Genomic DNA, 15942 nt, shown 5'->3' with positions numbered 1-15942 from the left:
CCTGAGGACAGAGGCAGATTTTAAGGGCTTGTTTGGAGAGGGCCAGGAGCAAGGTTTCTCAACCAGGTTTCCGTGGAACCCTAGGGTTCTGTGAGAGGTCACTGGGGTTCCCTGGGAGATCACAATTTATTTTAAAAATTATTTCAAATTCTGGCAACTTCACATTAAAGAGGTAAGTTTCATTCTCTATTTTTAATTTAAGAACACATGAAACAAATAGTAATTTTTTAACTTCTGGCCTATATTTGAGCCTGTAGGTGCAGGGGTTCCCCAAGGCCTGAAAAATATGTCAGGGGTTCCTCCAGGGTCAAAAGGTTGAGAAAGGCTGGCCAGGACTGTATGAATCCTGAGAGGAATGATGTTCCAAAGGGCAGGTGCCATGACAGAGAAGGCCTTTAATCAATGGGACCCAGAGCATACCAACTGTATTGTGTGGTTTAAAGGAGTAAACCTATGTGAAGTTAATGATGTCATTGGAAGACAGTCTCATTGCTGATGGAAAATTAGCAGCAGGTCCAATTCAAACTCTCACAGGGGCTTCAGCTCTTTGAAAAAAAACTAGCCCAAGGTAGTGCCCTGCTCCAGCCTGATTTTTGGATCCCAATGATTTAGCAGCATTCCCAGTCTCATAATCAGGTAGGTGCTTGCAGTTGTTGTTTCTTCATATATTTGATCTGGCTGCTCAGGAAATAAGGAGACAATGTATTGAGTATTGATATGGAATAATTATCTACATTGGCCTCTCAATACTTGTGCAAATATTCTGAATAATTATCATTTTTTGAAGAAATTCTCTGCGTTTTCTGATAAAGTTGCACCTATCCAGTATCATCCAGCTGCTAATACCATCTACAATTAAAGCTGTTCCATTCAATGGACATTTCCAGAGGGACAAAGTTCCCAATGCATTAAACTGTATTAAGGAGCTATTGTCTTTTAACAATTTTTTTTCTGATTGTAAAAGAACATACAGGAACAATACAAATGGTACATTACTGTTCAAATAGGTATTAAGCAATGCACTCTTTCAGACAATAATAAGGCCATGTATGCTTCAAAAGTAACTTGGAAGAAGCACCTTGGAATTCACAAAAGCCTGAACAGAGAACCTCTGCCGTTCATTAAAGCAACCACATCTTTATTCAGGTTTCCACAAGCCTAACAAAAATGGTAAGTCAATATAAAGTAGCCACATTGTCAATGTGACTTTCAAAGCATCCACATTTTTTTTCAGGCTCACATGGAAACCTGTAAAAAGATGTGGCTGCTATGAAGAATACAGGTAGTTCTTGCTTAATGACCATTTGTTCAGTGACCGTTTGAAGTCACAACATTGCTGAACAAATGGTAGTTACAGCTAGTTCTTGAAGTTATGGCCATTGCAGCGCCCCCGCATTCACATGATCAAAATTCGGGTGCTTGGTAGTCTACCCTCATTTACAACTGCAGGGTGAGCTTCAACTCCTCCATCCGCCTATCTCCCCCCATCTCTGCCCTCTTGGCCACCCTGCACTCTGCCTACTTCTGCCACCGCAACTGACCTTCACCATTGTCTTCCTCCCACTGCTGACAAGGCACACCCAGCCAAGGCAGCTGCTTGGCCCCTGCGAGGCTTCGGGAAGGCCTTGCATAGCCTCACAAAGGGCCAGCAGCTGCCCCAGCTGGATGTGCCTCATCATCAGCAGGAGGAATATAGTGGAGGGCAGCAGGGGTAGGTGGTGGTGGTGGTGGAGTGCAGGGAAACCAAAAGGGCAGAGATGGGGGGTGGAATAGGCAGGTGGGGGGAGTTGAAGCAAAGGCAAGTGCAGCAGGGGAGGAGAAGCATGAGATCCTGGTCTAACAACTGCAACTGGGACTATAGGAACTGCCATCACTAAGAGGTGCGGTCACATGCTGTTTTGCCTAATGACCACTTCTCTTAGCAATGGAAATTCTAGTCCTAATTAGGGTCATTAAGCAAGGACTAGCTTGCAACAGAGAAGTGCTGTGTTACCTTGCATGAGTTCAGAAGGATCTCTTTCAAATCATTTTTGAACCATACACAACCATAATAAATAGAATTTTAAATCTACTCATGTATATTCCACTGAATTCAGCAAGGTTTATTCCTCAATAAATGCACAGATTTGTAGTGAGGTACACTTAAAACTAAGTAGGCAAAGGATCATTCTACTGTTGTGTTTTTGTGCCTTTGAGTCAGTGTTGACTCCTGGCAACGCCTGGACTAGTCCCTGCAGTCTTCTTGGCAAGATTTCAGAATGGTTTGCCATTGCCTGCTTCCTAGGGCTGAGAGAGAATGATTGGCCCAAGGTCAACCAACTGGCTTTGTGCCTCAGGAGAGACTAGAACTCACGGTATCCGGGTTTCTAGCTTGATGCCTTAACCACTACACCAAACTGGCTCTCATGCAATAAATAGTTTGATGGAAATACATTTTTCCCTATCACAAATATATTCCAAAAATTTAATTTGCAGCATATGATTTCTGTACTCCTAATGCACTGTCTATAGATAGAAATAAGTTACTGTATTCACAGACTTGGAAGAAACTTGTATGCTGAAAAAGAATTGGGTGCTCCAGCACTAATCAGTATTCAGTACTTCTTTCCCAAAGAAGTTTTGCTTTGACAAGGAAAATAACAAGACAGATTTTTTTCAGTATCTGCAGCAAATATTTAATCATTAATTCAGTTTTGCCATATTATTGTTCAGTGACTGTATGCTTATTTCACTGCTTCAGAGACTGCCCAGCTTTTCTTACCACTGAGGTCTTTTTTAAGGATTGTCATTGTCTCTGAAGAGCTAACAAGGACAAGGGAAACCTCCTGCCTTTCCACAAAATGAAACCCAAGTGGATTGGTACCACATTGACAGAAGCAGGAAGATTCAGTTTCATGTTTACAATGCAAGAATACATGCCATCCGATACAGGTTCTTTATCATACCTAAGAGGCCCAATATTTGACTAGCTATTACAGTATGCCATAGTTCATCTGACATCCAATTCATCCTATGAGATTTAATTGTAATCTGCAAACTGTTATTAACCACTCTGTATTAGTCCATAGCAAAAACTTTTACAAGTGTCTTGCAATTTGCTTTTGCGAAACCTGTCTAACTTTCTCACTCTGATCATAGAGCACATTATTTTGGGGAAAAAATGGAATAAACAAAATGCCTTTCCCAGAGATGAGATTTTATGGGATATTTTATTTACCAGATAAATACTGAAGTTGCACTAGTTAAAATAACTGGACATAAGTTACTTTACAGGATTATAATTTTAAAAAAACTAATTAAAACCTTTGAAAAAGCAAGTGAAAAGATCAGCTAGGGACTCATAGCATGGACTTTATTTACCTACCTACCTACCTTTCCAGATACTACAGTCATCTGAAGTGAAACTCATTTGGGACTGTATATCTAGAACCACAAATCTTGTTTTTTTTCCTAAATATTTTTTTTTAAACCACACAGTATATTTTAAGCAAAAATAGTAGAAGAAGCCTTTTAGAAATCATTCCATATAGGTGCAAAACCCAAACTGGCACTTCAGTTTATTATTTATGATGCAGAATGTACACTGTAATATAGTGCACATTTACCACACCTCTGCTGTAAGGCTAACATGGATATAAGGCAATACTAACCTCTGTTCCCCTTTACTTTCAAGTTCATTTGAAAAGAACCTGGTTATAAAACCATAGCCATTACTGCTTCACAAGAACTATACGTGTAACAGACTGCACCCTTTTAGCACAGATTTTCAGTACACATCAAAATGCCCTGCTTCCCATCATCAAAGTTCAACCCCTTCCCCTTGTTTTGTTTCAGGAATAACTTAGGAGACAGTATAACCCATGTATTATAGGCTGTAAAATATATTAAATAGGAAAGCAATGAATAAAAAGCTAATACTGCTCAATATCCAATTAGCGCGACTCTATCACTTAGGTTGTATCTTCAGTTACTAAACAGATGTATTAAATGTTTCTGTACAGCTATATACATTACAATTTATTTTTTACTCAACTAACTGCTCTAGTTCTGTAGCAAGGTTGCACTTTGGTACACTGCTACCTTAGGTTTTCACAAATGTAACTATTTTTAAAACATTATTTCTCAAGCTACTTCACAGTGCAAATAAAAGACACTCTTTGGACCACCATTTTAGGATGGAACAAATCTCAACTGGAACAAAAATCAGCCAGCTAATTTTAAAATATTTAATCTATATATACTTAACAGTGCTCACTTTAAAGGCATTCTGTCTTCGCTATGAATGAGTAAACCAGGTAAGATCAAGCTAGTTTCCCCAAGTTTACATTTATTTAGATATTAAATCTATTTTTTTCATAACTATCATAGAATTTTACACTTGATTTGTATAATACCTACGCTTTCTCATTCAACATTTTTAGTTACTGAGAGTTAAGCTTTACAGAAGATAATAAAAGAAATCCCCCAGGTTTCCTTTCAAAAGCAGGAATCTCCATATCCAGCAAAAGGTCAGTCCAAATGCTCAGACCTCGGACTTCAAAGTCCCCATCCTGGGCCTTCAGCTGTCTTAGCTGAGTCTGGACTGTGCTGCCCAGAGGTTCTGGCTCCTGGCAAAGGCAACGGATGCGGTCCTGCATCTCCTGCCAAGGTACTTCATCTTTTCTTAGACTGCTGGTTTGCCATTCCCCATGCAGAGGGTCATAACTGAGACAGCTTCCCCAGGCTGAAAGGAAACTCAAATAAGCAGCAAGTAATTCAGGGTAATGGGCACAAAGTGAAGCCAAACACCGGGGAGACAGAAAGCGGCAGAAGGACGATAGACGAGCTGGGTCTCCAAGGAGCAACCAAGGGAGAAGCAACACCCTGGCCTCCGTTTCCCAACCAGGCTCCACCAGTGCTGCAGCCACTGCTCTGTAGAGCACAGGACCACAGGGCAAACCGTCCAACAAGGCTGAGGCGGTTTGGCCTTGGTCCCCGTCACCTCCTCCATCACCTTGTAGCTGTGAAAGCAGCAGCTGAGCCTGGACTCTCACTGGCAAGCCTTCCCATTGCTCAACACCAGCTATTCCTTCTACAGGAGGTTCCAAGTGACCAAGGAGAAGCTGGGAGGCAGCTCTACGTCTTGCCAGTAGACTAATGAAGGGCTCCTCCCCACCAGTTGCCGGTATCAAGAAGCTGCAGAAAAGTCTGTGGCGGGTGGTAGAGGGCAAAGCCCGATTCTCCAGCAGTGCCAACCCCAGCAGCTCTGGGCAGCGCTTCAACTGACTTAACCTGACCAGACCTCTTTTTTTCAGCTGTCGCTTCAAAGCTTCCCAGAGGCTTGGCTGAGCCCGAAGATGGCTGTGGAGTCGCCAAAAGAAGCGGCCCCAATTTAGAGCTCGCGTTAGAGTTGTGGGATCCCAATTTTGTACCAGTCGTGAGCGGGAGGCTGCCAAAAGGCTAGGCAACTGCTCAGTTTGCAAGAGCAGCATCTCCATGAGACAAAGAGCAAAATTCCTTGTTACTATCAAATGGCAACCTCTGAAGAAAATGTTTTATTTTTGCTAAGAGGTCACTCTCTAGAAATATCGTTCTTGCTCTGAGAAAGGTCTCGGTTTCATACCAAAAAATTTCTGCTGGTTGACTTGTTGCTGTCCGTATGATTTGCAATTCATTTCATTGATTTCTTTGTTTCTCTTTTTCTTCCTATTGTGTTAGTCCTCTTTTTCCTTTGTTTTTGAAGGGGCTTTCTGGGTAGTGTGATCTTTGATTGTAAAATATAGAGATGCAGACTGCCTTTAGCCAACTGTTTGCTTCTCTCCTGAAAAAGAATTAGTTCTAAAGCAGCTCCAGCTGCACAAAGTGATTTTGACTATTATCTTAGTATTATCTACAAGCATTTACTCGTTTGCTTGTAGTTGATGGCATCAAGTTCCCATTTGTAGTATTTGTTGTTGAACCATTTACAACCATGTAATCAACCTTGTTTTCCAGTTTGACCAAGCGTTGCAAGATGTCATCTAGAAGAACTGCAATTGTTCTTTTCAGATCAGCTAGAGAAAAGAAATAGATTTAAAAAGTGACACTGCTCAGACAAAATTTCATGTGACAAAACAGTTTTTTCACTGTTTTCCTGAGTATTAGTTTTTTCTATATCTATTTAATATAGTGTAAAAAAATCCAGAATACACAAACTTTTTTAATACACTGTTTAAGTTCTATTTCAGTTTTAACTTTTTGATTGTTTGCTTTTTGTAAACAGGCTAAATAAACACTACACTCCTTAGAGCTCAACATTCTGTACCTTCATTTGTAACAAATTAAGAACACTAAATAAACCCTAAAAATTTAAGAGTTGTCTAAATAAACAATTTACTTACTTATATACTTCTATAAACACTCCAGTTATACATAATATACTAAAAGCCATTCTATATATGTAAACAGTGAAAAAAATGCATATATTTCTATGTCCGCCCAATCCTCCATCGTTTCAAAATTTCTGGAAATTTTACATTTCTGTTATTTAGACAAGGAACTTATTATTCAAAGCAAATGTTTTTAGACATACCATATCCAATGCCAGTATATCAGCTCTGTACTATTAAGAGCAGTCTAATATTTTTTTAGAAATTAAAACTATTATATACTCAACTTCAGTAGAACACAGAAAATATAGCAAACTAGTTCTATTTTATAAACTCCTTATGCTAATTTTACAATAATATTGCTTTATATATTTTGTAAAACTAAACTGAGGATGACTTTACAGAAATAGTTTTTTTAGGCTTACCATATCCTGCCATTGCAACTCCATTATCACCATTTATTACATTCTTGTTTTCTTCTGCCAGGGCTCTAACATATCTTTTACTTAAGTCAAGTATTTGTTCACGCAATTCAGCACTGCTCTGTTGCCTTGGATGCTGAAAGGTGTAGCGCAGTAACATTATGCCCCAGATAAAACCAAAAACTAGCAACAATAAACTCAATTTCTGGGACACATTTTTTCTAGAAAATGCAAAAAACATTTCTGAGCAGGCTAAATATGTCAGCAGAAGGTAGAAGGTCTGAAGTCACAGTATCTTCATGGTAAGCTGTTTTGCAAAACATCTTCACAGCATGTTTATTCTTTCTGGGAGACCATTTTGTCTAATTTTTCCATCTGTTTCCTGAAAATTTTTATCAAAAACGTGTCAAAATTGTTTATTTTTTATAAACTACAGTATTGATTTATAATGGGTTACATAATTTAGAGCTTTATTACAGAAACTCTCTAAAATGAATGCTGAGGATACATGCAACTTAAGAACAAGTATCTGGTGACTTTCCAAATTATAATTGTATAGGTCAGCAATACAAGCATGTAGTAGAAATCCATGGTACAAATTGCCACTCAGCTATGAACTAGTTGGTGCCTTCATGTAAGGATTAATCTCTCTACTTCAGCTTTACATCTGTCCTATGAAAAAAATGCCACATAACCATTTTTATAACAATCTTTTAAGGTAATTAAATACTAACCATATCAGAAAAACCATCAGCAATTAAGGTAGAAAACCAGGACATTTCATCAGCCCTGCAGATAAACAGTTATCCTTTTTCTTTCTCTCTCTAAACCATACCCAGCTGATAATTAGTTAAGTTACAGTATGAAACCTTAAGAAATTATGTCTAAACTTATTTAGTAACCCTTTTTCATTCTCTGTCATGTCTTTTAAATTGAAAGCTTGCTGTCAAGGACTGCTTTTCCACTGTCTGAGCAGAAGGATAAAAATGCTATACAGGTAGTCCTTGCTTAACAACCATTCATTCAGCAACCATTCAAAGTTACAATGGTGCTGAACAAATGGTAGTTACAACCAGTTTTCAAAGGTATGGCTGTTGCAGTGCCCCTGCAGTCTGGGCGCTTGGCAATCCGCCTGCATTCACGACCACAACATGCACTTCAACTCCCCCCACCCACCTATCTCCTCCCCATTTCTGCCCTTTTGGCCACTCTGCACTTCATCACTGCCACCTATCCTGGCCATCCCCAGCTGACGTTTGCCATCTCCTTCCACTGCCCACGAGGCATGCCCAGCCAAGGCACCTGCTGGCCCTTTGCAAGGCTTGCAAAGGGCCAGCAACTGCCTCAGCCAGGCACGCCTCGTCAGCAGTGGAAGAAGATGGCAAACGTCAGCTGGAGGCAGTGGGGGGGGCAGGGCAGCCAAAAGGGTACAGATGGGTGGAGATAGGTGGATGGGGTGAATTGAAGCGGAGGTGAGCACAGCAGGGCAGGAGCAGCACGAGATCCTCGCCTAATAACAGCGCAGTCCTCACCTAATGACTGCAACTGGGACTACCAGAACTGCTGTTGCTAAGCAGTGCAGTCACATGATGTTCCGCCTAACAACCACTTCGCTTAGCAACAGAAATTCCCATCTCAGGGTCGTTAAGTGAGGATTACCTGTAATGAGAAACCTGTGTTTCCCAAGGGCTTTGCATTTCAGACCCCAAACCCTGGGGGAACTTGGTTAACAATGAGAAGAAACAGAAGTTGAAGTCTAGCTATATCCAGACTCTAGAGCAGCCTTTCTCAACCTTTTGTCCCTGGAGGAACCCTTGAAATATTTTTCAGGCCTTGGGGAACCCCTGCACATTCAGGCTCAAATATAGGCCAGAAGTTAGAAAATTATTATATTTGTTTCATGCGCAGGCCTGTATATATTCATTAACAGTGTTCTTAAACTAAAAATAAAGAATGAAACTTACCTCTTTAATGTGAAGTTGCCCGAATTTGAAATATTTTTTTAAATAGATCATGATCTCCCAGGGAACTCTTAGTGACCTCTCACGGAACCCTAGGATTCCACAGAACCCTGGCTGAGAAACCCTGATCTAGAGAATAAACCCCATTAGAGAAAACCAGAACTTCTGAATGAACATATCTAGGAAGTACAGCCAACCAATGTTTTATCTGACAGTTTTCCACTACAGATTAATCTATTAATTTGAATAAGTCTCACATATTGTCAACAATATGAAAGCTAATTCAGGTTATTACTCTTACAAATGTAGGCATGAAAAGAAACTTTAAAAGGCACATTGACACTTCAAACATGGATCCTATGATCCCCTAGTACAGTGTTTCTCAACCTTGGCAAATTTAAACTATGTGGACTTCAACTCCCAGAATTCCCTAGCCAGCATGAAGTCCACATGTCTTAAAGTCACCAAGGTTGAAAAACAATGCTCTAGTATGACCAGAAAAAAAAAGCAATTTGAAAACAATATTAGAGATGCCAAAACTTCAAAAATCATGTGTTCTAAACTGATCAAACTCCACTTTACAACTACTTATAAGGAGCAATTCTTTCATAATTATTCTGTGCTTTCTTCAGTAACATACAAGCAAGAAGAAACAATGAAGACTGTACATAAAGTCCAAAATTACACAAAGCTCTTCAGTGGGCAATCTTTGACTCTTAAACGTCCTTTATGAATGTCTCTCAAAAAACCCTATACATTTATTAGCTTTATAATAGCATTTATATATTATCAAGTTACTTATTACTGACCTAATGATATTTGTATGTTATGTTCAAATTAAACAGAAAAGACTTTTGTAACGGGTATAATTGCATCAACAGAAAGATACCATTTTCCTATTTATCTTTCTGTTGATGCAATTATACCCGTTACAAAGGTCTTTTCTGTTTAATTTGAACATAACATACAAATATCATTAGGTCAGATAAGAAATTATTTTATGAATTAAGCCCCATTAAATTGAAAGATTTAAAGATTTGCCACCAGGTTAGCATGCATCTAAATTCACAAGTCCCATTGATATAATAGAAATCACAAAGTTAACTTCTGCCCATAAAATCATTTATTTCCAATCAAGTTAAATTCAAGTACTTATACAACAGAATGTTTTTTTTTTAAATATTACCATATAAGATTAAATCTAGCAGGAGGAAGGGGTCTTTCAAAAGAAGAAAACTGTTCACAACCTATATTTATTTCAAATTCTGCAATATAAATAAGCTGGGGAGAAGCTTGACCGAAGGCACAAGAGGTTATATGGAGCAAAGAACTAAAAGATTAAGGTAATACTTTATTTCAGGAAAGCTTCTATGGAGAAGGCAAATCTTATGAGGCACAGCTAGAACATGTAAAATCGCTATGAAAATCGCCTTAGAAAAAAAAGACTATGGTTGTGTGTGTTCACACAACATGCTTATCACTGCTGAACCGTGATCTACTTAACCCCATTTTATGGATTGCATGTTGAACCATAAATTAGCCACACGAGCTGGCTTCGCGCAACAAGCTAGGTTAGAACGCGGCTTGCTCGTTTCTGTGTCAGTACGTCGTGAGAACATACCTCGGTACACGCCCCGAATCGTGCCTTAGAAACAGATATTTTTCACCAAGCGACTCTCACAAATCCATTCGCTGCCTACCACGCTTCTCTTTCTCCATGGGTTTTACGACGAAGGTAAAGCTGGTTGTGGGCAATCCCCAAAGGACAAACCTTGTCCGCCCTTCCGGCACTCGATCTCTTTCTCCCCTTCCTCCAGATCGTGTTCTCTAAACCCAAAGTGTGAGCCTCCAAGTTACCACCGAACCTCGCACGTCCTACCCGCGGTGCACACGCAGAACAAGCGTCCCCTCACCCCAACCTAGTTCCGCTCATTTCAGGCAGCCCCGCCCGACTGCGCAGCGCCTAGAGGGAAAACAGAGCCATTGAATCGCATCCAGGCCGCACTTCCGGCTGTCGGTGGAAAGAGGGTAAAATTACTATGCGGGGTGGAGCAAATGAAGGCAACGCAAGCCACACCTTCAAAATGTTCGTTTATGCTTTCGCTCTGCTCCTAATTTTAAAAGCACGTTTTTAATTATGATTATTTCTTGTAGTACACTTACTGAATTTAGACTGAATTTTAACTTAGTTTCTATTTTTTGTTGAAATTTTAGCAACCTGCTGTTTCCACTTTCTTTTCAGCGTTTTTTATACCATATGTTATGAACTTAAAAAACAACACTTCAAAGGTGGAACAAGTTATCTAGAAAGGTTAACTGCCCTTAAGCATTCAAGTGAAGACTATACAGCCACGTGTCCGGGATGCTTTAATTCGGATTCCTGTATGCAGGGGGGAGTTGGACTTGATACCATAAATGACCTCTTCCCCTTCCATGATTCTGTGGTGTCCCTATAAAATGGGTGTGGTGTGATTGAATGCACAGTTCGTTAGGTTTGTATCTCACCTCACAGTTCTTGTTCACATGAGACACTGAACCACAAACTAATCACCCACTTTTAGTCCACCATGTTGTGCAAACCCAGTTTGTGTGTGATTAGTTTATGGTTCTGTGAGCTATGCAAACTCAGAGAATTGGATTGCATAGACTGGTTAACTGGCCCAAAGGGAACTTAATTGATTTAACCCCAAAATTGGTCTTGGACCATAAATAAATAAATAACATTAATAAAATATTTGGTCCTGGAGTTCCCTGGAGCATCAATATTAGCAATGAGGGTACTCACTTCTGAGATACGTTTTAATCTTTTAACTAATACATCTTTTTCCAGCATTCCTAGAAGTTATGAGGGGAGTATGAGGAATCCCAACTAAGATCAGGGCTAAGAGCAGCAAGCCAATTCAGTCTTACTTAATCTGCTACATGCTCCAAGCTACCCTTCTTGGCCCGGTTTATACACCACAGTGTTCTGGCTGCATAATCTTGGTAATGAGGTATCTGGAGTTCCCAGCAGCTATACAATATACCAGCGCTCACACTTGTAGTTCACCAGTATCTGAAGAACCACTGATTCCTCTCCCTTGTTCATACATGTAATATGTACTCAAAACAACCCAACTCCTTCAGACAAAACCTAACCAATCTTACTTTTGAAAGGAATTTACATTATATTATTTAAAATACAAACTATTTGTTACCTTTCTTCTGGGCCAAGAAATATTTGCAGGCATTTTTAAAAAATAATACTATATGATGGATTATACAATGGTTGGACTTGGTTATGCTGTTATCTTTTTAATCTGTTGTTCTGTTTTTAAGTACTGGATATTTGTTGGGCTTTGTTCTCCTTTGCTTTTATGCTTCTATCCAATTGTAAACTGTCCAGAGTCACTTTGTGATTGGGTGACCATATGAATCAAATAAAAATAAATAAATATTGTACTTACCCAGCAAATTGTGATTTATTTAATTAAACCTATTTATGAAAACCCTGATTTAGGATGTGTAAATGTTGTGTAAACATAATAATTGATTTCGGTTCTTTACAATATCTCTGTCTGCAAAGCTCCCTTGTAGATCTATTAGCAGTCTTGTCTTCTCTTGTTATGGAAATTAATTACATAGCAACACCAATTAAAAGACATCTAACTTACTATTGATGCTATTCATTGCCTTCCAAATCTGTTCTCAGTTGATGAGTTCATCTGTTCATTGTTCCTTAGTACAACTACTTTGTTAACCCTTAAGTCCACTAAGAATTCATATGAACTAAAACGCATCTTAGCCCCGTATTTCAACATTATAAAACAATTAAAGAGGCTTGTATGGCATGGCTATTTCAGAAGCTATTGCTAGCTGTCTCTGCATGAATGTGCCAACAACAGGTTTAGCAATTCAGAAATAAGTGCTCCATATGCATCCCCAGATATTATGAAGGACTTGTTTCAAAAGTTTTGCATAGCCACAATTCTGCCGCAGCACTGTCACAGGCCTCATGTGATTGACACTTGAACTACATCTTAGCCTTGTTAGCTGTGCCTCTTACAGAACTCAAAAGAAAATTGTGATCAATATGCAGTACTCAACCATAGGAAATAGGAACTAAAATCTCTGCAGGGTCCATGAGACCTTTCTCTTCTCCAGCAATTGCACTATACTTACGGCTTGTGTAAGAGATCTTGTTATAAGTACATGTGATAAAGCACACATCCTTTTAAATACGTTCTGTAACTTGCAGCTTCTACAGCAAACTATGATGATACAAAAATGACCTGTGGTGCAATGGTATCATGCAAATGCTGCTCATATGTACTTGTGCCCTAACCTTAGATGCCAGCCATATAAGTCATGGGCATTTGCATTACAATTTAATCACTTGTCCTGTTTCATCCCCCCCACCCCCAGATGCCCATGTCTGTCACATGGTGTGTGACATTTGCTCATATTTAAATGGGTTTTGTATTACATTTGTTAATATTTTGGAGCGGAAAACAGAGTAAAAGCATTCAAATTCAGTCAAGTCAGGATCTTGCATGAGCATTGAGCACAATCTGAATAGATGACAGAAATTCCAATGCTGTCTGGGATTATTTCATCTTGTAAATTCTGAAAAAGTAGATAGGAGTTTTGGAAGTATGAACTGTTGAGGTTTTCCTACTAACGATTAAGACTGCTATTGTACCTCATCATTTTGGCCGGGTGAAGAGGTTGTATTTGATTGTCTCCTTTCACGTGCTTGATGCAAATCGCCTGGGGGGAGGAACCTGCCCCGACTTGTTTCTTACTTCCTCTTTTTCTCTCTGCTGATATGTAGCAAGCCAGGAGAGCTAAGTCCTTTAAATATGTATTGTTTTTTGTAAATAAATTATTTTTATAGATATGCCTGGTGTGTGTCTTTTCTGATCTCTCCTGGGCTAAAGGCTTTCCCAGCATTCTGCCAACATGAACCTGGCTTATGTGGTCTGGACCATTGGCCCAAATGGCTCCTTTGAGAAGCCAATAGGTATGTGACTGGCTGGACCAGGAAGACTGGGAGAGAGGATGATCCATGCTGCCTTGAAAGAGATGTGGAGCACCCACTCTTGGAGGCCATCCTTAGATCCAGTTGGGTTGCATAACTACTGCTGAGTCTCCAACCTTCCCTTTGTGGGGGAAGTAGAACAGATAGAAATTATTTTATGCTTCCTTAGGTACAGGTTGGGGACAAGATGAAGGCAACAACATTGGTTGGGGTTATCTCGAACCATGGTTACTGTAGCTGCAACAGGAGAAAGGCCCAAAAACTTCAGTGGAAAAAAGAATACCGGCACAGCTAAGTCAGAAGTTCCAAAGTGGTCTTATTCAAGAAGAGAAAGGGAGAGAGATTTGTGGTTCCTTTAAGAATACTGACTGTTATTAAATCCTAATTTTGTGTGGACTGATCCCTCATCATCACATTTTAAGTACATACAGTTGTAGGGGATGGAGGAAAAAAAATGTGGTGAGGATTGACTGAGTGGATAGGAGACATAAAAATGAAAAATCAGGGAGTGATTGTAAAACAGTGGCATATGGCCTTATCAGGTCTATTTACAAAATAACAAAGTATTTTATAATCCACCAAAGACCATAGTAAAGGTAAAGGTTTCCCTTGACGTAAAGTCCAGTCGAGTCCGACTCTAGGGGGCGGTGCTCATCTCCGTTTCTAAGCCTTGGAGCCGGCGTTGTCATAGACACTTCCGGGTCATGTGGCCAGCATGACGACTCGGAACGCCGTTACCTTCCCGCCGAAGCGGTACCTATTGATCTACTCACATTTGCATGTTTTCGAACTGCTAGGTGGGCAGGAGCTGGGATTAACAACGGGAGCTCACCCCGCTGCGCGGTTTCGAACCGCCGACCTTCCGATCAACAGCTCAGCGGTTTAACCCGCAGCGCCACCGCGTCCCTATAACCAAAGACCATAAATGTCCTTATTTAAGGAGCTTTATCCTCTAAAGAGGTTTACTGTATGTTGGATTTATAGCTTGGAAGAAAAGGATATGTGAGGGTAAATATAATATTGGAAATGATCAAATGGAAAACAATTATACTATTTTATATGGAATATTTTGTGTTGAATGATTAATAAATAATCATATGCTAAGAAGTCTTGATCCAAATTAAAACCATGAGAAATAATGCTGAACCCCTTGATGAATTAGTTCTGTTCTCTAGTGTGAGCAATACTTGATGGGTTAGCAAAGCCCAGCTATTCAATTCTCAGAGTAATTGAGATGCACAAGCTTTGGCCTGTGACATAAAATAAGATTACAGTATGATGAAAGTGCCAAGTAGCAACAGTAAGAACAGACCATGGAACAACAGACTGGTTTAAGATTGGGAAAGGAGTACGGCAGGGCTGTATACTCTTACCCTACCTATTCAACTTGTACACAGAACACATCATGCAACATGCTGGGCTTGAGGAATCCAAGGCTGGAGTTAAAATCGCTGGAAGAAACATTAACAATCTCAGAAACGCAGATGATACCACCTTGATGGCTGAAAGCGAAGAGGAACTGAGGAGCCTTATGATGAAGGTGAAAGAAGAAAGTGCAAAAGCTGGCCTGCAGCTAAACCTCAGAAAAACTAAGATTATGGCAACCAGCTTGATTGATAACTGGCAAATAGAGGGAGAAAATGTAGAAGCAGTGAAAGACTTCGTATTTCTAGGTGCAAAGATTACTGCAGATGCTGACTGCAGTCAGGAAATCAGAAGACGCTTAATCCTTGGGAGAAGAGCAATGACAAACCTCGATAAAATAGTTAAGAGCAGAGAAATCACACTGACAACAAAGGCCCGCATAGTTAAAGCAATGGTATTCCCAGTAGTAACATATGGCTGCGAGAACTGGACCATAAGGAAGGCTGAGAGAAGGAAGATCGATGCTTTTGAACTGTGGTGTTGGAAGAAAAATCAGAGTGCCTTGGACTGCAAGAAGATCAAACCAGTCCATCCTCCAGGAAATAAAGCCAGACTGCTCACTTGAGGGAATATTAAAGGCAAAACTGAAATACTTTGGCCACATAATGAGAAGACAGGACACCCTGGAGAAGATGCTGATGCTAGGGAGAGTGGAGGGCAAAAGGAAGAGGGGCCGACCAAGGGCAAGGTGGATGGATGACATTCTAGAGGTGATGGATTCGTCCCTGAGGGAGCTGGGGGTGTTGACGACCGACAGGAAGCTCTGG

The 15942-nt window shown here is 40.0% G+C and overlaps 2 protein-coding genes across 2 annotated transcripts; both read right to left on the bottom strand.

Moving 5' to 3' along the window:
- Positions 1–4307: 4307 nt before the first annotated feature.
- On the bottom strand, positions 4308–5496 carry LOC134497830 (Fanconi anemia group F protein-like). The gene has a single exon (XM_063303774.1). The coding sequence runs from the start codon at positions 5475–5477 to the stop codon at positions 4422–4424; it is 1056 nt and encodes a 351-aa protein (XP_063159844.1). The 5' UTR covers positions 5478–5496; the 3' UTR covers positions 4308–4421.
- Positions 5497–5858: 362 nt separating this feature from the next.
- CCDC126 (coiled-coil domain containing 126) lies at positions 5859–7145 on the bottom strand. Its single transcript, XM_063303779.1, has 2 exons — positions 6773–7145; positions 5859–6032 (listed from the first exon to the last, which is right to left on the bottom strand). The coding sequence occupies exons 1-2, from the start codon at positions 7008–7010 to the stop codon at positions 5866–5868; spliced, it is 405 nt and encodes a 134-aa protein (XP_063159849.1). The 5' UTR covers positions 7011–7145; the 3' UTR covers positions 5859–5865.
- Positions 7146–15942: the final 8797 nt, after the last annotated feature.

The sequence above is a fragment of the Candoia aspera genome, chromosome 4 (genome assembly GCF_035149785.1).
Source record: "Candoia aspera isolate rCanAsp1 chromosome 4, rCanAsp1.hap2, whole genome shotgun sequence".
Lineage (NCBI taxonomy): Eukaryota > Metazoa > Chordata > Lepidosauria > Squamata > Boidae > Candoia > Candoia aspera.
This window is presented reverse-complemented; position numbering and strand designations above follow the sequence as displayed.

Bases quoted from the DNA above. Each gene is read 5' to 3' on its own strand.
- LOC134497830 (XM_063303774.1), bottom strand. From the start codon at position 5,477: ATGGAGATGCTGCTCTTGCAAACTGAGCAGTTGCCTAGCCTTTTGGCA.
- CCDC126 (XM_063303779.1), bottom strand. From the start codon at position 7,010: ATGTTTTTTGCATTTTCTAGAAAAAATGTGTCCCAGAAATTGAGTTTA. The intron at 6,033-6,772 runs GTAAGCCTAAAA...TCTTTTCTCTAG, and splicing joins AGTTGCAATGGCAGGATATG to CTGATCTGAAAAGAACAATT.